At 37.2% G+C, this 22,071-nt stretch overlaps 1 protein-coding gene across 1 annotated transcript in view; it reads left to right on the top strand.

Moving 5' to 3' along the window:
• The window catches only part of HOOK3 (hook microtubule-tethering protein 3), a 70,023-nt gene extending 53,359 nt beyond the window's left edge, over positions 1-16,664 (top strand). The window contains exons 16-21 of the mRNA XM_009331502.1: positions 5,113-5,147; positions 5,963-6,045; positions 8,067-8,167; positions 10,914-11,018; positions 11,137-11,208; positions 12,731-16,664. Coding sequence (XP_009329777.1) covers positions 5,113-5,147; positions 5,963-6,045; positions 8,067-8,167; positions 10,914-11,018; positions 11,137-11,208; positions 12,731-12,871 — 537 coding nt within the window. The 3' untranslated portion in view covers positions 12,872-16,664. The remainder of the gene's footprint in view (positions 1-5,112; positions 5,148-5,962; positions 6,046-8,066; positions 8,168-10,913; positions 11,019-11,136; positions 11,209-12,730) is intronic.
• The last annotated feature ends 5,407 nt before the right edge of the window (positions 16,665-22,071 follow it).

Here is a 22,071-nt window from a genome sequence, read left to right as displayed (position 1 = left end):
AAAAAGTCAAATAATTAGGCCCTCAACATACTGCAGCATTTTCTGTTTCTGTATACGGACTTAACTTTATTTTTAATGGAAGAATACACATTGTGGCAGAGTTAGTGTGGAAAACAACTTTCAGTCTTCCACTCAAAAATTGTGTTTGCCATCTCCTGTATTTGAGAGAAGAAGCTCTAGAACTTTCTTGAAAGCAGTGGTTTGCTGGACTGTACATGCGCAGTGTACGCTCACAATCTCAGTGTACTGTGTTGCTAATTGGCAACAAGTTGTAATGTGTTGCTTTCTATTTTTGTGGTTTTGTTTTAACAAGTTTATATAAAACAGTGAAAGTTTTTACTAGCTGCTTATTTTCATTTAAGAGTGTGTTTAATTTAGCTGATCCTTTTAATTTTCAGAATAAACAGTATGAAAGTAAAACACCTAGTCGAGTTCAAATAAGATTATTTTCCTAAATAACTTAGAAGGTGTTTTAGAATGCATTTTAAAATAGGTCCATACTATTATGTGATTCTGAGATATTCTTTGCTGTCTTGGTTATTGGCCAAAATCAGATTTTTCAGGGGTGAACAAGAACATATTCTCAGATACTGAGTATTGTAAATGATCCCTGTCTAATTGAATTGGGCTTTATTTACTGCAATTTTAATTGTGTCCCTTTTGGAAGCTCTGGTTGGGACAGTAATTTAGGATGTGTCTGCAGCTCTTACAGGACTGGTTGCAGCCTATGTAGGCATCATCTGAGATGATTAACAGCAAAACACCACCATCACAACACCACGGTACAGCCTGCTGTGTGTACCAGGCAGTCCTTGTCAAATCAGAGCTGGCAAGTTCATGATGCAGTTGCTGCACTCATGGCTTCTGTATAGGTGTGACCATGCCAGTGGTGATTTTTAGGCACTAATCCCATAGCCTGTTTTGCTGAGTTCAGTGTGTAGGATTTCATTTACTCTTAAGAGGCAAAAGAGAGAGTGTAGACTCAGAGAAGTATTGAGGCTGCAAGAACCTCTGAAGGTATGGACGCCTCATCCAGTCTCCCACACAAAGCAGAGCAAACCTCGAAGTTAAACCCAGCTGCTCAAGTAGATGGAAGTTGCGCTGGGACCACCTGAGTTATCCTTAAGATATCCTACAAAAAGAGTGATTCTTCAGAAGCATGAGAAAAAGGATGAGAGACATGGCATACAGTTCATTGATGCATCATTTTCAGCACGTTTCCTCTGTTTTTCACTACTTTTCTGCAACAATGCACTGAAATCCGTATTTTTGTATACTTCTACTGTAAATATGCTCAACCCAGAAAACTGAGGATCCCGTTTGTATTCAGTCCAGAAATGTATAATGTGGGCTTGGGTTTTTGTTTTTTTTTTAAGTTTTGTTTGTTTTCAAAGTTGAAGTAATTTTTAGGCTTGCCCAAAAAGTAGTAAAAGCACAATCCTAACCTAGGCAAGTATTATTGCAATGATACATGCTGCTTGCTGAGGTCCACATGGGGAAGCAGTTTTGATTTTGTATTGAAGTGCAGCGGCAGGCGGATGTTAGGAAGGTATCAGTGCCATTAGGCCTGTGACGGGCATTGACACATCCTGTTGAGATGATAATTCTAATTCAGTCAAATGAGTCCATCCTGACTGTTGCCTTGCTAGCCAGGGAAAGGCCTCCTTACCCGAGTCTTCCAGACTACAGAATCAACTCAGACATGTCTGGTGTGGTCAGAATAGCAGGTTTGATTTATTGCCCTCCAGAATGCAGTGGTCTTGTATAGGGCTGCTCAGCAGGTACCCTGAACAGCTTCGACTACATCATTTGCATGCCTTATTATCACTCTCTTTTGTCATCCTTTTCCTCCCTTTCTCTGCCCTAATTCTTTCCTGTATAAACAACCTGCCTTTAATTACTTCTACCCCACTGGACCTAGTCTAGCTAAATCCATACCACATCTGGTGTTTCTCATACTGTTACGTACGCAGTCTTGGCCTTATATGCTGTTACTGATACAGTTACTAAGTCCTCCTGACTTGGCACCTCCCTAAAAGGTCCCCAAAACTCTGTTACCTGTTTGGTTACCTGTGAAGTTCAGCCACTTTGCTCATTTGGTGAAGCACTGGCACAGGTTGCCCAGAGAGGTGGTGGATGCCCCATCCCCGGAAACATTCAAGGTCAGGTTGGACGAGGCTCTGAGCAACGTGATCTAGTTGAAGATGTCCCTGCTCATTGCGGGGGGGTTGGACTAGATGACCTTTAAAGGTCCCTTCCAACCCAAACCATTCTATGATTACTCTTAGCATCTGTGAAATCTGACCATCCCTCATGGTGCTGTTTATAACTTCTGTCATCTTCTCACAGCGTTACCAGTCTCATCAAGCAATTTTCTCAAGTCATGTTTCCCTCACCTGCTAAGTTAGCTTATCCTCAAGCCAGAGCCTAGCCATCTGCCTGTGGCCTTAACATGCAGAACAAAACCAGACTTTGTCCTCAAAAAGGGGACAGATCTGTTCCTTTGGCTTGTTCAAGCATGAAAGAAGTTTCCAGGAAAAAAGACTTTATTTCTGTAGTTTTTTTGATATAAAAGAAAGGTAGCAATTAATTACTGGGGAGGATACCTGTTTTCTAAAACCACACCATAATCAGTATTTTTTTTCTGGTGTTCTGTAAGTGAAACTTGTTAGCAGTGGGAGGAAAAAGCAAAATAGCGAGCGTGCATTTGCTGATTTTTACAGTTTTGTTATAGAAATGTTCTTCTATTATGAATAGATAAAACATTTGAATGAAGTTAAATATAAAACTAGCTCAAAATTAGATAAAGCTTTCTTTTTTAATTGGGATTTTTTTTTTAAGAGACTGGTCTTCCTATGAGAGAACAACAGTTATAGTAATTACTTGTTAGGAGCAGAGGATTTGGATGCGTGGCTTTGCAGCTGACTGAGACTTCAAAAAAAAAAAAGTAATGTTTGCGCATTTTTAGAGTAATTTATTTGAATTTATCTGCCTTGCTACAAGTATATACAGGATCTTTGGGTGGCTAAAATCACACATTTTACCTTTTATTCTTTTTCCTAATCTCGTGTCTTGGGTAAATTACTCTGGGTAAACTCAGTCCTGCTTCTTTTAATTGTGTGTGCTGTTTATCGTTGTTAGTTTCTTGCTTGTGAGAACATATGATCTGTCTAGATGGGAGAGGGGTTACTCCCACAACAGTGCTGGTACTATGCAAATAATATATATGAAAATATACCAGTGGAATCAATGCTGACAAGTAGTTGTGTCTGTTCCAAGCTAAACCTAAAGTGCAATACAACGATCACAAAAGAAAAACTGAGTTCAATTTTTATTTTCTTACCCCAGGAAAATGAGCACTGCTGCCAACTTTTTCCTTTCTTGTTCAAACCAACCAATAGTCCCCTAAATGACCAGACATAAATGATGGTGCCAGTTCAAATACTTTGTGACCAAGAAAGATGCATACAAACGTTTATTGTTACAGAAAAGGTGGTGTTGCTGCAGTTGTTCAGAGGACTGGAAAAGAAAAAAGCAAAATGGTGAAAACCTGCAGATCCTTAGCTGCTACGAATTTCTGACTCTGAAATCAGTAGAGTCATGCTGGCTTGTTTTTACATGCTCCCCGCCTTTCTTATAGTGCGATAAGGAAATCCAACTTTGAAATAATGAAAAAGCATGACCCAGGAATGTGAATATTTTGAAGTATTTACACTATAACAAAGCTAAAAGCCTTTTTGGGTGCACACGGTAATTGTCTCTGTTGGCCAGGTGTCTAAACCTTTGTTGAAAGACCATTGGAGAAAAAGCAATGAAGTAATTTTGTTGATGATTTTATCTTATATTATGATGGCATTGTAGAGCATCAGTCACATCTTAGACGTCCAATGTGATTGGTACTGGATAAATACAAACCAAAAAGGCAATTTCTGATTTAAATATTCTACATTTGTCTTGTATTAGATCAGTGTGGCAGTAACACAATTCAGAATCACTCCACAAAAACACATGCATCTCTTAATTTTGGTTGTAGTCCAATAGACCGCATATTTTCTCCTGTTTTGTTACTTGTATGATTTTTGTTTTAAAATGACTTTCCAAAATAGCAGTTGCTCTCCTTTGAAATTCTGGCTTAAACACAATGATTTACAAATGTGCTTCTTTACTATTTTTATATTTTTGTTTTTAGTGATATGTTTTAGAAAATGTTACAGGATGAAACGGCTGATGAGAACAGAGGCGAAAAATGTGCATGCGTGAAAAAATGCAGAGCTTTAACTTTTTCTGTTCATGACTTTCTAAATAGTTTCTTCTGTTGGCTGCTGTTTTGCTTTATACTAATGTCATCTCTGTTTCTTGGCATGGGCTTCTGCTCAAGGCTATTGTGAGTATGGCTTTCTATTTACTTAACACTACTTTCAGTTTATAGACATTTATTGGGTTTGGGTTTTTCTTGAAAGATACTCACTGTGTATGAAGTGAGTTTAAAATTAAAATAAAATTTACTTTGAAGCTTTTATTCAAAAAGCTTATCTAAATGTGATTTAACCAGAAAGTGGAACACTGTAAGTTGTGTGATAATTTTTACGTGTCTGTAATCATAAAGATGAGAAACAGAAAAAGGGTAAAATTTCTTCTATTCTCCAGCCAGAAACCCTCTATTCCCTCTAGTTTCTATGGAGACAGGAATTTACTTCAGCTAATTTGCTGCATGTCTTCATGCAAATTGCATTGCCATATTGATAGGACAGCTCTTCTAGCAAATTTTGCTGCACTTTACAATTTCAGATTAATTTATTAAGTCTAATTACAAAAGTACTGAAGATATTAAAACAACTGCCATATAATTTTGTCATTTATTGATCTCGCTTTTATTGATCTAGTTCCTGGGAAAATATTTGTAAAGTTATAAAGCACTCTAATTTCAGGAAAGTCACACAGCTGTGGAGAGAAGGATTGCTACCACAGAGGATGGCTTTACAGTTGTGATCTAGAACTGAGTGAAGTAAAAAGTTGGATTTTGGTTAGAATGTCAAAATTATATGTTTTAAAATAATTTTGAAATTATGTTAAACTCTGCAATATATTAAAACATTTAACTTTCTATTTTAGTCAATTCTTCTGAAAAAGAAACTTGAAGAACATCTGTAAGTATTTTGTTTGCCTGTTTTGTTTGCCATTTGAAATGATGTGTTTTCCGTATGGTAAGGAAGGCAGACAGTCATTAATCATGCATCTGGAAAATATACAACTGAGAGAAATTAGATAACACAGGAATGTTTGGGAATCTGCTGTTCAGGTACTATTTTCATCTCATAGAAAACCTTTGTGAAAGCAATAAGAGCGATGAAGGAACCATCATTTTGTGGTGATTAGAAAACTTTGCTTAACATTGTGTAAATCTTACTCAAAAGGAGTAAGTAATTTTGTTCTGAGGAAAGCATGTTAATGTAAACAAAACTATTTTGTTTACTTTTTAGTATACACTATGGCATAAAAGGTAACATTGTAGGAAGTGTTATCGTTTTGTTCTGCTATTTCTGCACCTTTTTTACTTCCCTAAAATGCGAAGAGCTGTTTGCTTTTTGACTGGCTTGCAAAAAAAAAAAAAAAAGTAGTTTCTGTTGCCTTTGGGTTTAGCCATTCTTTCTCGATGTAATCACAATTACAAGTGTTCATTTTAGGCATGCATTGTGTAATTAACTGCAAGTTCTACATTAAGTTTATAATTACTGAGAATGAAGCTGTTTATTACAGTTCCCCATACACCGTAATGTTTTTCAGCTTATTTAACAAATATTTCCACAGTGACACTGTCATTTGTCCTCATGCCCCACAGCAAAAAATCAATTGTGCTCTCAGAAATATATCACTGTCTGAGAATTCTTTGTATCGCTTAATGTTCATTTAAGCACAGTAATAACACTGGGAAAACAATATGTGCTTTTACGGTTTGTAACAGTGAGAAGCTCCATGAAGCTAACAATGAGCTACAGAAGAAACGAGCTATTATTGAGGATTTGGAACCAAGATGCAATAACAGTTGTGAGTTACCTGTGCAGTCCATTTCTTTTCTTTGTACAGTATTTCACATGCAAGGTCTTTACTAATAATACCTATAGGAGGTGCAAGATAAACAAAATGTACAATGGCAGTGATATGTATGTTGGTAATTTCTCTGGAAGCTATGGTGACCAAAAAGATGCTTCTAACACTTAAAATGCAGGGGGTCACATTTTAGAGACCACCGTAGTAAGAAATGACAATGGCCATAGAAATACCAAGTCACTGTCATACCTGTCATTGAACCTCAGCTGATCAGAACTGTCATGTCTCCTAAGACCCTAATTTAGGAGATCCTTGCTGTTTAGGAGATCCATCACCAGGTTATTTTTACTCCCAATATATATGTGTGCTTTCAGAACTGTGTTATAATTTGAGAAAATTTTCGGACACTGGTCAAGAAGAATGGAGGATATATGTCATACTGCTCAGACGGTATCCAGAACCCAGCATCCAGTTGTTTTTTAGCACATTAATGCTACTTTTTTCCTGAGAAGTATTGAAAGAGGTAGTTTGGTTTTTCTATAATAAGTCTACTTTTATTATTATTATTAATAATAATAGAATTATATATAATTCTATTTATTATAGAAATAATAAATCTACTTATTATAGAACAAGGCAAAAGATTGTAACCAATGGCTGCTTTTCTGGTTTGTGCCAAAACAATTTTATTCATTAAGAGATTGAGGAAGATAGAAATATCAGTTCAATATTCATTACATACATTCTGTATCCAATTTTCATTTGTGTTGAGCTAAAACTGCAGAATATGTTATAAATTCCATGAATTAGGAAATGTTAGAACACTTGGAAATGAAGTCCACGGACTTAATGAGTAGCTAATAAACACATAATCCTGTCGTACTTGATAAGCTTCAGTGCAAGTGTAATAGCAGTTTTCTGACTCGCTCGCTTCTAAACATTAGAGCATATTGAGGCTTCTGTAGTTAGTTTACTGAAATTACAAGTTGCTTTTTAAAAATCTAGGTCTCAACTTTTGTCTTGGTAAAGTAAAAATAGTTGTACCATCTTTCTTTCCACACTCAGGAAATGTGTGTGTATTTTTTCAGATTCTTTTAACTATCCTGGATATGGCCAAAATGCTTGGACGTTGTACAAGAGTCATGGCACATTTTGAAAAATGGATTCTTGCAGTCTTGGAGACCATCTGCTATTGGTCCTCTTACTGATCAATTAAAATCTTGCTTGGTCCTGTTACCAGCTTAGTATTTTCTGAGTGCTTAGAGAGAAAACTGTAGGAAAAACATGAAAGAACATTTCAAAATGAGGCTGCAAAACAGATGGACTGAGGGTTGCCAGTTATCTAACGTTGTCTGAGAACTAGACGTCAGTGTTATATGCTATTTGATCCAGGATGATGCAATTGATTTTTTTTTTTCTGAGATCTGAGATGTATAGAACATGTATAAGCAATAGTTGATTGACATATTCTTATATCAACACAGGAAAAGGCTGTGCAACGAAACTGTCCTAATGGTCTGCCCTGTTGCTTACGAAAATGGGGGGGGGGAATTAAATTGAGTATATTCATGTCACAAGTCTGATAAATTATGTCCAGTGTTGCAGTTCAGCAGATTTAAGCAAGAGTTGTGCCTGTTAAGAATTACTCCTCTTACATAAAATAGGAAAACTCATGTTTACCTGAGTTACAATACCAAGATATTATGGAATCTGTAATTCATTAGTAAACTCATTTTCTAAGTGTGTTCACTCATGGGATTGATTTATGATTCTATTTCTCTTTATTTTTTCATAATTTAAAAAAAAGCAAAATTTGTGTACACAACAGCCATCTCATGAGATTATATAGGAGTACACATTTTTAATGTGTTTCTGAGCTGTTCAGTAATTAAAACTATGGTATCTGCTACCTCAGGTTCCTTACATTAACTGAAATAAATTGTAACTGTGCCTTAAATGTCTGTTGAAAAACATGAAAATAAACATAATATAATTTCTGTGCATCTTCTGACATAAAGCACTCAAAATTGAAGAATTACAAGAAGCTTTACGGAAGAAGGAGGAAGAAATGAAGCAAATGGAAGAGCGATACAAAAAATATTTGGAAAAGGCCAAAAGTGTAAGTATGTGTGTTGCACATTAATGATTCCTCTCTGACTGACTGCACCACATGTCCACTCCGCAGGAATAAAAATAAAGGAGGTATCTGTATACACACTAACATGTAAAAGAGAACGAAGGCCCAGTGGGTTCTTTGTATCTTCTTACCATTATGGTAGGTAATACTGAGTAATTATGCAGAAGATTTTATCCTGGTTTCGTGTTGATGACTGTCCCCTTTTGCTACCTATCCATAAGTCCTTCTGATGCCTCTGTACAAATGTATACCCACTGCTACAGATTTCTGAGAGTCACCCAGACAAACCTTGTAAAGCACACTTCCATGTCAGCTGATTACAAGGAGAGGGTGTTAAACCCTTTCTAATGCTGTGGTAACCTATTTCTTTGTGGAAATTCTTCCAGACTTCTGTCTCTGAGTGACAAATGCATAGATCAGCTAAAGCGGTATCTGTACTAGGACTGGTGGTATAGAAATAACTGAAATAGCTGTGCTGTATATTAGAACTGGAGAACCACCCATCTAAACCAACTCAAGGGAAGGAAGCTCTGTGAGCAAAAGTACTCTTTAACTGGCATTTGTGCTGGGACTTTCGGGGACTTCTGGCACAATTGTCATGAAGAGTTCTACCTCTTTGTACACACAAATACAGCTTAGTAACACCAAGTACAGGCACAGTTGGACCAACAAACTCTGGTTTTATCAGTTTGGCAGAGAGGGAAAAGGAAGTTCGGGGGTCTTTCCTTCACAGGTGGCTGGATCTGTTTATGTTTGTTTCTGGATGGTGTAGGCTTCTTGTGGTGCTCAGTCAGTGAAGTCTGTCTTACCTGTAGCAGATAATTTGATACACTTTTTTATAAATACAGCTTTTAGCTACTTCAGATTTCATCGGGTCGTAATTGCTCACATAAATTGCTTATTCTTTTTGAGGGGCTCAGAATTTATAGGCAGAGGTAATTACACATGTGCCAGAGCCAACTTTACCAATTTAAATTTGATTTTGCTTTCTTTGTTCATCTTTTGCCCCTGATTTCTATTCATGTTCTGGTTTAGCTAACTGGTTTAGAAACTGTTTTAATATGGACTCTTTTATTGATGCTTTTTCCAAGTAAAGTGATCTTTTGAACTGAACCACCTTTGAGAGCTGTTAAATTTCTCTGATGATGTTCAGCATTCTCTTTGCCTTTACTCTTTAATACATGCTTCTGTCGAGAAGGTGGCTAATATTTAAGTATGATATTGGGGATGTGGTATACTACCAGCTTTGAAATGGCAATATTGTGGTCTCAATCATAGTCCCATTTCTTCTCTTACTATACCTTGATATTTTATTTGAGTTTCTCAAAAGCATACCAGTGTCTTTGTTCATCTCATCATGGTAGTATCAAGATCTTTGCTATGGCTGCATATTGTTAATTGGAATCTGTAAGTAGGTTCCTAATTTGGCAAAACTTTATGCTTCCTTCCTTCACTTCTGTGTAGTTTCCTCAATGACTTGCTGTGAGACATTTCAAAAGTCTTCAAGAAATCTAAACAAATAATTTTTAATTTTTTTTTTTTTACATCTTATGTTGCTGACTGTGTCTCAGAGTATTCCAGTGAAAGTCAGTGTCACAATTTCCCATTTCAATAAGATTTGTTTATCTGTATGTACTGTGTTACTATAGGGTGTTTTATACAACAGTAGCATTAATTATTTTAATTAGGTTAGCTTTTTGTGATCTTCTTATCAACTTTCAGTTTTGTTTTGGTTTGGTTTTTTGTGAAGACATGTACAATCATTCTAGCCTTCCCCTATAGAAACTGTATCCAGGTCTAATGTGTATTTTCTTAGAAACATAGTACACTTTTATGAATCTTCTTTCATGAATACCATTCAGTAAAAATTACTTACTAAAATTTAAAGCGTTGTTTTATTTCAGCATCTGGACACAATTCTGAAATGGGTAGAAAGACAAAAGATGTGAAGTCTCTTTCTATATATCCAGAGGTTGTTAAAAAGTTTTAAGCTATTTTCTATTAAAGGCTTAGGAATCTAGGCATTTTGCTGGATTTGTTCTTGGTTTAGCGCTGTGTTTGTGAGCACTCATGGTACCCGTGATGGATGCCACATATGAACATAACCAGGTGTCCCTTCATCTCATTAGTAACATAATGATCATGCATGTGCCACAGAATGCTTCTTGGCTTAACAGAGGTATCTAGAAATGACAGCACCTGGTACCTCAGGTAGGTGCATCATGGCATCTTTCCATAAGGACCAAAGTGGTCCTTCCTGAAGCAGGAGGAATTGGCAGGTAGGTAAACCTTAGCTATAAAGAGAGAAACGTTTGAGAAAATGTTTTTACCACTGTGGCGCCAAGGTAAGTGCAGCTGGGGTTAGGAACTGCATATGTGAGTCTGGGATACTGAACCTCTTAGGTGTCAGTTTTCCTATCGGTAGTTTTGTTTCACAGTCCTGTAAAAGAGAGCCCAGTTCAAATGCTGTAACGTATCATGGCTGATGTTCAGAGGCAGAGCCTCTGTCATGCTGGCTGTCAAGATTGCTTTACAGGAGTCAGCCTCTTAAAACTGCACATCCCTCTGTTTCACATTTTGGAGTGTCATTTCTTACCACTGACATGTTTTAAGTCACTTTTTAATTTCCTAACCTGACTTAAAAAGCTTGTAATTCCTTGATGTCTTTCCCTTCAATTAGATTGCTTTTGCAGGATTTAATTAAAAACAAACTGGTTTTCTCTTACAGGTCATCCGCACCTTAGATCCTAAGCAGAACCAGGGTGCAGCTCCTGAGATTCAGGCTCTGAAAAATCAGTTGCAGGAGCGGGACAGAATGTTTCATTCATTGGAGGTAGTAATCCTCATGTTTCCTGGTAGATGCGTATTTCCTCATTGTTTTTTAGGTATAGACTGATACTTTTATTATACTTTGTTTTTAAATGTATGGTTTTTTGATGTTTGTTTTATAGAAAGAATATGAAAAAACAAAAAGTCAAAGAGAAATGGAGGAGAAATTTATTGTTAGTGCCTGGTACAATATGGTAAGAATCTTCCAAACCTTTTATTTAAAAAAAAAAAAAACAAAAAACTATTAATACTAGTTGTTTCTGGGTTGTTTATGACAGTATTCATTAATTTTTTGTTTGAAAAGCATTTTCCAACACACACAGAAGCAAATGCTTTTTAATAATTTTAGGCTATCACTATATAAGAGTATGTTCCTATGACAACCTTGGGGTAAATGAAAAAGAACATGTTTGTTATTTTCAAGTTTTAAAACCAGAAATGGCACTTTCTAGAGGGAAGGATACCTCAGATTACTATTTTGTAATTCCAGCCCTGCAATTATACTGATTTACAGTGCTCAAATTCACTTTCTTCTTTGATCCTCCCATCTTCCAGTTGTTTCTAATGAGGGGGCACAAGAAAAAAGCAGTACAGCTTGCTTGCTGCAGTAAGTGCTCTGAGAAATGACCTCTTTGACTTGGGTGCAAGTTTAGCCCCATGCAAAGGGTGAGCACAGGGGCAAGACCCTCACTTAAATTATTCAAACCATAAGGAAGTGATCTGTGCAGCCATACAGCTTTTGCTGGGCCTGTATGCTGGGAGATTTTTTACCTTTGTCGAATGTGTTCAAGACCTCTTTGGCAAAGTGTGGCTGCATTCAAACTGCTCTTCAGATAGAAGGAATCCCTGTCCTGTGTAACATTCGTGTTTCATTCTGCTTCATCATAGAGTTCAAATTCCTCCTCCGTCTTCCCTTGGAAGAGTTTCCTTCTTGCTGTTATACATTCTTGTTATGTCCATGAATAGTAAGCCAAAAATGGAACTTAAGCAGAGTGTTTGAATCCTTTAACTATTGAAGGCATTTTCAAGTGTCCTTGACCAGTTTTGTAACACCAGTCCCACTGACAAGAAGATGACAAGGCTGAGCTAAGAGCTGTGGTTCAATAGCCTGTCATGAACGCTAAGATGAGCACTGATTGCTTTGTCTGTGTCTTTCTCTAATTGCCTCTGCTTTTATACACAGCTACACAACCCATCACAGCTTCCCTCATTTCCTCCTTGCATATGTGCTCCTGCCATATGAGCTGGTATTTTCACAGAGGAAGACAATTCTTGAATTATTTTCAGAAGAAAAGTACTCTTCTAGCTCAACGTGCTGAAGGGGGCCAGGGTGGGGAGGGGAAGCACTTTTGAAAAGACTCGTACAGTTACCGTGTGTTTGTGTGGAGAAGCATATGTTCACATCTGGGACACTGGGGGACCTGCTTCTCAACAGTTACTCCAAACCTGGACAATGATTGGGGGTGGGGGGGGGGGGGGGGGAACACAAAAAAAATGAGAAAAAAAACACGAGTTTTGGGGGGGGGGGTGAAGAACACACAAAGAATTAGGAAGAATACCTTAGCTTTATCCTTGAAAATATGATGCTTCGTGTTTGAAATTCAAAATAGCTTAGTCAGTGTTGGTGAAGAAGGAGATAATAAACAAAATGTAAATGAGTAAAGTTGTTCAGTGTTATGTGTTGGTATTGACTGAGAAGTTTCTCTTTCTCCATAGGGAATGACTCTGCATAAAAAAGCAGCAGAAGATAGACTGGCTAGTACAGGCTCAGGACAGTCCTTCCTGGCTAGACAAAGGCAAGCCACGAGCACAAGGAGATCTTACCCTGGTCATGTCCAGCCAGCAACAGCAAGGTAGAGAAGCCTTGCCCTTAGAAAGAAAACTGCCCTGTGATCCAGGCCACTTCTGTTGCAAGTGACAACATTCAAGGAAAATCAACCAGCATCCTTTCTCTTTCTCCTGCTATTATTTTACAGTTCAGGAAGGGGTTTTATTATGGTTGCTCATTGTTCTGTAATGCCCTTTGCTTATTTTTTTTGGAGTCCATCTCTCTCTCTCTCTCTCTCTCTCTCTCTGCATTTTTTGAATGTGCCAAAGTTTTGAAAACATCTAGAGGGGTGCTGTATGATAACAGAGTCTTATTTGTATGAAGTCTGGTCTTTTATGAAAAGCCTCATATGGGCTGTGTAACAATGTACATTTCTTGTCACAGTTGATACGTTTGTGCCTATAAGGGTTGTTACGCTTTATTCAAAGTCTTTTTTCAAAGGGAATTAGGCTTTTTATTTCATGTGCTAACCTGTTGCTTCAAAAAAATGCTGAAAACTCATTACAGAAATGCAAAATTAGTATATAATATTATTGTGAAATATATTTGCTACTAAAAAACTTACCAATGGCAAAAAGAATGTGGGGGTTTTTTTTGTTTTGTTTTGTTTTGTTTTAATTTCCTACATGCGGTAATTTGCTCTTATTCTTGGCATTTAATAGGGAAGCAGGATGATTTTTTTTTTCAGGTTTTTCTTTATCTACTGGTGTTATGTCTTTTGCTGGCAAAGCTGAATATTTTCAAATGGTTTGTTCCGCTCTTCTGGGTCAAATGTATGCTTAATATATATTATAAAAAGATTGAGAAATACTTAGAATGCTCTAATATGCTACTGCATCATCCATTTAAAAAGGACATTTGTTTTAAAATTTTATGATTATGGATGAACAGTACATAATGGATCAAGGCCGCAATTAATATTGTTGATGTTAATGTATTCCAGTTGTCATCCCCTACTAAAAGACTTGCTTTTAATATATTGATTCAGGGTATAATTGTATCAGTTGCCTTACTAATGGTACCAGTGCCTTCAGGTGAGTTTGTTGCTGATTTTGTTGGACACTGGCTGTAATTTGTTGTACTGCCTTTTTGGTGTGTAGCTGGTTAATTGTACATCACTCATTGTAGCACCTTCATGTTGATCAGCAGGGTGGATGGTGGCCCCTACTATTAATTTAGGTTCTGTTCCTACGAAGTTCTGCTTTTTCCCTGGCTAATTCTATGTTGTCCCTATCATTTTTGTCAAAGAATTGATGGGCACAGGACCTGAGTATGGGTTGAAAGTTTCATATACATATATCTAGTGGTGATTCAGTTTTAAACATTTTTCATTTAGAGACTGTTTGGACTCTAATACACATGCAGTCCGATTTATAAATTTATTCTTTTACCTTATGTTAATGCCCTTCCAAGTGAAGACATTTTTTTCGTAAATCCCTTTAGAGAAAATACATACTCGCATTTATTAATCATCTGAAGGTCTATGTTAATTCACAACTTGGGTGGAATGAGCAAAGGGTAATTAAAACAAGCACACCTAGATTAAAGGGTAAGGAAGAGGTGAATGACACTTTTAGGTACTGTTTAATCCTCAAGTACATCATCCATTTAAATCTAGAAAGAAATGCATTCAATATGTGTCTGAAAAAATTTGTCAGTTCTGATTCCGCCCCCCCTGTAATATGAAAACAGATGCTGAAGTCTGTTAACTGCATATAGGTTTGTCTTTTATTGCTCACATTTGGGAAAAAATGTTTTAAAAATTCTCTTTACATATTCAACGTATGACATGTCTGGGCTATGCTTGCAAGATTAGATAAGACAGTGACAGTATCTTCTTCTGTGCAGAAGGGTAGCCGTGTAAAGGAAGTTTAGGACAATTTCTGTAGCTCAGTGAGGTGATACTCGGTTTGCTGTCTCTTACTGAGATACAGAATACTAAAGGGATAAGAAGTCATATGTGTTATCTGGCAAGATGACCACAGTTCGTGTGGAACGTCTTTTACTGATCTTATTGTGCAATCCAATCTAGTCATTTGAAGAACTCTTTACCGCATGCCATGTGTGAACAGGAGCAAATAAGATCACTTCTCTGAGGGATTTTGTTGTTCTTATTTGAGATTACAGCATTTTATATCACCCAGAAAAAGAACCTAAGAATACCTGAAGTTCCATTTTTATTTTAATCTGGCTGGCTCTGTCTGTTACCAAACTGCCAAAGCCTATTTGTGAAAGCAAGGAATACCAAGACCTTGATGGGAAGTTTTAGCTCTTAATTTTGTCCAAGAATTTAATTTCCTGCTGCTATTAATTAGATGCAGATCTAAAATACCTTGAACACAATCTGCACGCTAGAATAAAACTACTTGCTTTTATTATTTTAATATTTGTTTTACCATTTTGCCTCCAAAGTTTTGATGACAGGCAAATGCCCCTGACGGTTAGGAGATGAACAAATGCTTATTAGAAGGCTCGTTTTTAGCTTTTACTTTCGTATCTCTCATGGCTTCTTTTGCTTCTTGGTGGTTGTTGGCTTTTATCTTCTGCTTTGTCATTCTGGTCGGTCTTTCCTTTTCCCTTAAGATAAGATACTGAAGTATTTTCTATAGTTCCCTTCAAGAATATATAGATAGCATCATTATATAGCATCAAAGAGCAAAACAAGACTAACGTTGAATCTGTGCTTTACTGTTGCTCATAGTAATTGTTAGGCAGGACTGAACAAGCATTTTGTCTTTTGAGAATTCACAAACTTGTAGAAATTCTGGTATTTCCCAGAATTTTTGTTGAATATAAAAATCTAAAAATATACTGCAGTCTTACAGAAATATACTCTGTTGCTATCCAGTTCCAGTAAGTAATTTGTTCTATTGTCTAATGGTAATCATTAGGAATTTAATTCCTTGTTCTTCAGTGGTTTAGTTCTATTATTTGCTGCATACATCAATTCTTAATCTTTGGGTGTGGATGAATGCAGGTGGTGAACATCATTAAACCTCTGTCACAAGAACAGCTTCTTTATTGAAAGGGTTCAGCTTCATTATTTGCCTTGCTTGTTATGTAGCTTTGGAAGTAGTGTGGTATTAAGAAAAAGAAGGGGCTCAGAGTGTGACTTCAGGGAATAAGCACATAATAGATGAGCTACCAATGAATGCTGTCTATTTGTCTTATCTTCAGTAATAAAAGAATATAAGCAAAAACCCCCTGTAAAACAGAATTCTCTCAGTACATTAGATACTTCTAAGAAGCTTTTAGGAACAGTTCTTCTGGGGCAACAAAGACTATTTACATCAAAATTGTAGTGGTAATTATTAAACCAATGCTATATCCTGTCCTGATACACTACAAAAAAACCCTGCAGATTGAGGTTAAAGACAAAAGGTTCTCCAGGGCAGTGATAAAACAGCTGAAGAGTTCATGAGAGTACATTCCTGAGCACTGTGCCGAGGATATGCCCAGAATAATCTTTCTGAGATATTTTAATTAATGCTAATAAAATATAACAGTTAAATGGACGAATATTTTCATTGTTCAGAGCTGAAGCTCAGTTTCTGGTCTTAAGATGTGTGTGCAGTCCAGCTTGTATACTTCCATGGAGAGTTAACATATCTGATCAGGCATTACAGAAAAGAATATTCAAGTTCCCCATTTTCTTGATAGCAACACGTAACCACTTGGATCATAACGTGTATTTTCCAAGTGCTGTGAAAACTGAATTAATCTAATTTAAAGGTTGTGTGTTCTACCCACAGTGCAAAGGAAAATAAACGACTAGAGCACACAGCTTTATATATTGTAAAATGAAGTAAATATATAATGGCTTCAAGATGCTTTTCATTATCTCTTTGGAAATAAGCAAATGGTAATCTTGTCCTGTTCTGATGACTCTTGAGATAACAGTAATGCTTCTGCAAGTTTTCTATGGCTTTCTATTCATGTAAGGAGCACCAGCAATTTTATATTAATTGTGTGTGAAAGAATTAACAGTGAATATTCCTATTACTGCTTTATGATGATCTTAAATGGTAAGTGGTATGTGCAAGCTATCAAGAAAATTTAAGAGGATTTGGCAATTTTAAAATTTTAAAATTTCAAAGTATTTTGACATGCAAGTAGCTTTTGCATTTCCTCAGTTCTCTAGTAGACTACCCACTTAGCATCTTCCTGGATGATTTTTAGTGGGTTTAATTGTCTTGATGTGTTGACATTCTCTGTAGATTTGGTAATTGGAAAATATTTTAATTTCACCAGTTGATTTTCTTCTAGTTAGTGATTTGGAGGAAGACTGTCCTGAATGTGGTTAATTTTTCTTTTTCTTATAAAGCAAAACAGTGCCTGCATTTCACTCATTTCATAGAGATTTTTATTCTTGCCCGACATTTTGACTTTTTGCAAGGATTGATGAGGGAGGTATTTTTGCACTCAGTCAGCTATGCAATACTGACTTCATACGGGGTTTTGCACATGTGTTTTAGGTAGAATGCGGACTCTGTGTTTTGCAGTAATATTGTACTGATAAACTTCGGTATCTCCAAACCAAGTTTAGCAAATTTTGCAGGCATTTTCCTCGCTAGTATTGTGCAAATAAATAGCTAAAAGAGGTTGTTCTGTCAGGAAATACTTTCAAGTGTTGTTTTTTCCTCTAAGCCAAGTAGTCATACTTCAGGGGTGTTGCCTGTGGAGTAGTTTGGTAGCTGGATTATGACTGAAAGGTGATCTCAGGAAATCAAGCACTTACAAAGAAACCTTTTCAGAAGCCCTTCCTTAGAACAACTGTATTAGCTGATGCTGGTAGTATGATACATTTAACATTCTGTTAAAATGAAGAGGTGAATCGTTATAACAGTTTTAATGTAAAGATCAGGTAAGCTAGAAATTCGGTGAATGAGGTTTTGAACCTTACAAACTGCACACAGCCCAGACACATGTCCCCTCCCAAATCTGAGCAGTCCGGCTCCCTTCTGTATTGGCAAGAGCACTGCATTTTGACTTTGTGCCTTGCATGGGGGGGAGAAAGAAGTGAAATCTTGCGTTATCTCACAGGTTGCTGTAGGAGCAAGTAACAAATCTCACTTGTGCTCAGAACATCTCCACAAGCCAAATCATATTATTGGCTTGTGGCAGATGTCAGATTCTAGGTAGGATCCTAGCCATACCTCTACTTAGTCACTTTCAAGGAATCAAGAAGATATTCTGACACGACTGATTGCATTGCCTTGCTCCTGTGATCTTTCTTCCTTCTGGAAGTCCAGAAAAGGAGCAGAAGCTCGTCAGTGACTCCGCAGGCTATAAGTAAAAATAAGGGGTGATTTCTTTGGTTTGAAGGTGGAGGAGACAGATGCAAGCAACTATTATTAAGTACAAAAATCTGAAAGGCAGTATGTCTTTCACCATTTTGCTTTTTTGGTGTTAATTTAAAAACAGTGCAACAGAACCTGAGCTTTTGGAGCTGTTTTGTGTTTTGTTGCTTTTTTTTTTAATTAATTTTGAATTGCAGTTGATTAAGTATTAGAGGCCTTACCTATGTGAATAAGGCAGAAGCTGTCATTATTAGCCACAGCAACCTCAGACTTCTTGCATCTGGTACAGTGAACCCCCAGAGATTTTGACTGTGCCGCCAGCTTCATTGCACCATTAGATGTTGAGAACTTACCTAGCTTTGTCCTCTGTTTTTCCTTGACTTTACTTTTGTGGATTCATTGAAATATTGGGACACAAAGTTCGTTTTTTAAATGTATCAGCTCATTGAATTAGGTAATGAAGGAATGTCAATTGAGGAGCTCTAGAAAACTTGACAAATCATACAGTCCTACGGGGCATTGAAGCAACACCTGGCAGTATAGCCAAGGCAGCTTCCCAGACAAATTGTTCCGATGTCAGATTGTAGTCAGTGGATCAGTAGGAGCTCATGATAACTGCTGTAATTGAAGTCCTCATCTAGTAGTTGTTAGGGGATGCTTTGCTGCTAACTTTACTATGGCCCAGATTCTAACCTTCACTTTTAGGCCTTGCCAAGGTAATGCAGGACTGTCCTGAAGTAGATCTCTGCATTAGTTGGCTCTGGTGGCAAATCAGGAATTTCCTCTGCTGCTGTTTGCTGTGTGTATAAAGTCATTTGGAAAACTGCATATCCTTCAGTCTCCTTTGCACTGCGTGTTGGTTCCAGACTGAAAGCAGATTCCATTTGTTAGATAAAAATTTCCTGCTGCTGTCTTGTTGCTTTGGATCTCAGAGATTGGTCCATGCAACAGAAAACCATTGCTAGGAGAGGGAAATCCAGGACAGTTGGGAAGCCTTTCCTGTCTGGTGGTGACTTTATGCATTGTTTCACATTAGAGAGGTCCTTTACTATCAGATGAAGTTAGAACATAACATTTCAGAAAGAGCAACATGGTTATTTTAATCGTTACAGAAGTGGTCATTTGTCAGCACTTTGAAGAGCTGTCAACTACTGTAGCATGGCACAAATCTGAAATACTGCAAAAGCAAGTATTTCCACAGGTACAGGATACCTTATTCTGCAAATAGAACTTGGATCCCTAATAATTATCCCTAACTTTAAGAGAAGAGAAAATCAACATAGAGGCCAATTGTTAGCTTGTTAACGTGCTCGTGGTGTTAGCGTGATCATGAAAATGAGCAGAATTTTAAGAGAAAATCACAAACGGTGTAATATTTATGGAGTTACAAAACAGTTGTACTGAGACCATCGGACTGGATTTGGATTTGAATATAACATTCATTATGTAATTTAAAATTTTGTAAAGCAGAGATTATAGTTCTCAGTCACCAAAGATTAGTAAGCAGGAGATAAACCTATTTCCTGGAGGTATCAGTGGTTTCGAGAGAGATTTTAAAGCTTTTATTTAGCAGTATCAGTAAAATCTTGGAATAGTTATACGCATGACATTATAAGACTGCAATTCTTATAATTTATAGTCCGCTTTGTATTCTCTGGTTGTAAGAGTTATAAAAATGCAAAGTGGTGTTAATACAGCTCTGGAAGATGCTATGTTGAAAGGCTCCTTTAAAAAATCTAAAGGAAATACCATGGAGAAAGACATAGAAAGAATAGATGCAGAAAGAAAAACAGACCTTAGCAGTAGAAGCCAGTAAGTAATGAAGTTAGGAAATCTGCAGGAAGAGAAATCTGGAGGCAGTTACTTCAAAGCAGAGGCTCGGAAGAAATAGTTGGGAAGAGTGTCTAGTGTTAGACTTGAAAGTGAGTAGACTGCGTTGCTCTGATAGCTTTGGTGATTGCGTTACAAAGTACTGCTTACAGTCAGCAGATTGTTGGCTACAGAAAGCCTGGTCCATCTTAGGACCAAACATAGACTGAACAAGAAAAAAGCAGTTGCTCAGAGAGGACATGTGGCTGGGTTTGAGGTTTGGGTTTTTTTGCGTCAGATTTGTCTTGTGTGAGCAGTGCTCTGAATTAAAAGTTCTTGTGTTGGTAGGTACCTCCAGAGATGGCTAGGTTAGTGAAAAAGGCTGCCACGCTTTCTGTGGCTTCAGTGTGCTGGAGTTGTCCCAGTCACTTCTGAGTGTTGAAAAAACAGAAGAGGACAGCGAGAAGTTAAGGAAGATTTTAAGGGACGGATAACCACTTGTAATGAAGTAAAGCTGATGAGGTTAGACACTGAATATTGAAGGAAAATGGCTCGCTAAGAAATAAACCCCCAGGCTGGCAACAAGCTTTCAGCTTATAGCTGGAGTATTTTGGACTGGCGAGGGAAGTAAGAAAGAGAAAGTCACTCCTCCATAGACACATCATCTGCTACATAAAGTGTCTCTTTCTGAAGATGCTGCAGAAGCAATAACAGGTTACGTTGAGTGAATTTACCCTTGCATCTCGCATCTGTCGTCTTCTGAAGTGTTCCTGCCTCAACAGGTAGCTTTAAAATATATTAATTTTGAGGCGTTCTCCAAGAGAAAGAAATTGACGGACAATTTGTTTTAGAACAAGATTAGAATTTCTAGTTAGGAAAGGGCACTGTCAGATGAATTTGTTACATCCTTGAAAGAGAACATACTGTCCTGAGCTTACAAGACCTCTCAAAAGCACTATTGACTCAGAGAAACCTACAGTGTCATTTCTATTTATGTGCAACAGGACACTTGAAGTGCAACTAAATACTGAGTCTGAATTAAGTAATAGCCAGGTGAGACTAAAGGAGTAGGCTAAATTCATTTATGCACAATAGAATAGATACATGCTTATGTACCTTGAACTTTTAATTCTTTATAGACTAACTACAGTAATCTTCACATTATTAATCCTGAACTCTGTAACTTCATGCACCCAAGCAGTGCCAAGCAAGCTTAGCAGACAATGATTACTCAAAATACACTCTCGAGGTCTGCTTTGAATGTGTTGAATGTGTTAAATTTTTTAATTTTTATTCCATTTGATTTATGTCTCTGTGTTTCTTTTTGTTTTTCAACTATGATTAGTATTCTGGGTTGGTGAATGCGAAGGAAAAAAAGAGGGATACTCAAGATGCAGGACTTGTAGCAGAAAGACAGATTTTTGCAATAAGTCCTTGAGTTTAGTTATAAATATTCTTCCTTATCTATTTAACCTGGATTTTCCTGTCACAGGAACTGTTCTTAGAATCATTTTTGACCAGTGCAATACTAGGGAGGAGGAAGTGGGGAGAGAAACAGTTTGCATGCTTTGATTTTGGTCTGGTGAAGCTGTTTTGCTCTTTGTAACATCACAGTGAGTGCAATGCGAAAAGGAGAATGAGCAGTCAGTGCTGTGCCATGCTGTGTAGGGACATTTGTGGTACCTGGGGAAGCTGAAAGCACCGTAGCTGTGTTAGTAAAGCATTCCACTTATCCAGTTACATAGGTCAAGAAAGAGGGTGCTTCAGCAAGGATGGAGAAATATGCCAACCTCTCAAATTCTCTTCCAAACTTAGATTCCCTTCTACAGCATTGTGATGTGCTCTTTGGGCTGCTAAGTGGCTCCTACTCAGCTTATTTTAACAAGAATACATACAATTTTCTTGCGATTCAAACCTGTATTTGCATGCAATGAATAGAACTCGCCAGTGTAGCGTGGCAGTGATGCTGTTGTAGCCTCACGCACAGGATGAGCTTTGACGAAACATAAATGCTTAAAGTCTTTGGTGGTGCTCAGAGCTCAAAGGCTCAGACAGAGTCATTATGACCCTGATTGTCTCTTAGTGTGTAACCACACGCAGTATTGGACAGGCACCTTTCA

The sequence above is a fragment of the Pygoscelis adeliae genome, unplaced genomic scaffold (assembly GCF_000699105.1).
Source record: "Pygoscelis adeliae isolate BGI_AS28 unplaced genomic scaffold, ASM69910v1 Scaffold289, whole genome shotgun sequence".
NCBI classification, from domain to species: Eukaryota; Metazoa; Chordata; class Aves; order Sphenisciformes; family Spheniscidae; genus Pygoscelis; species Pygoscelis adeliae.
This window is presented reverse-complemented; position numbering and strand designations above follow the sequence as displayed.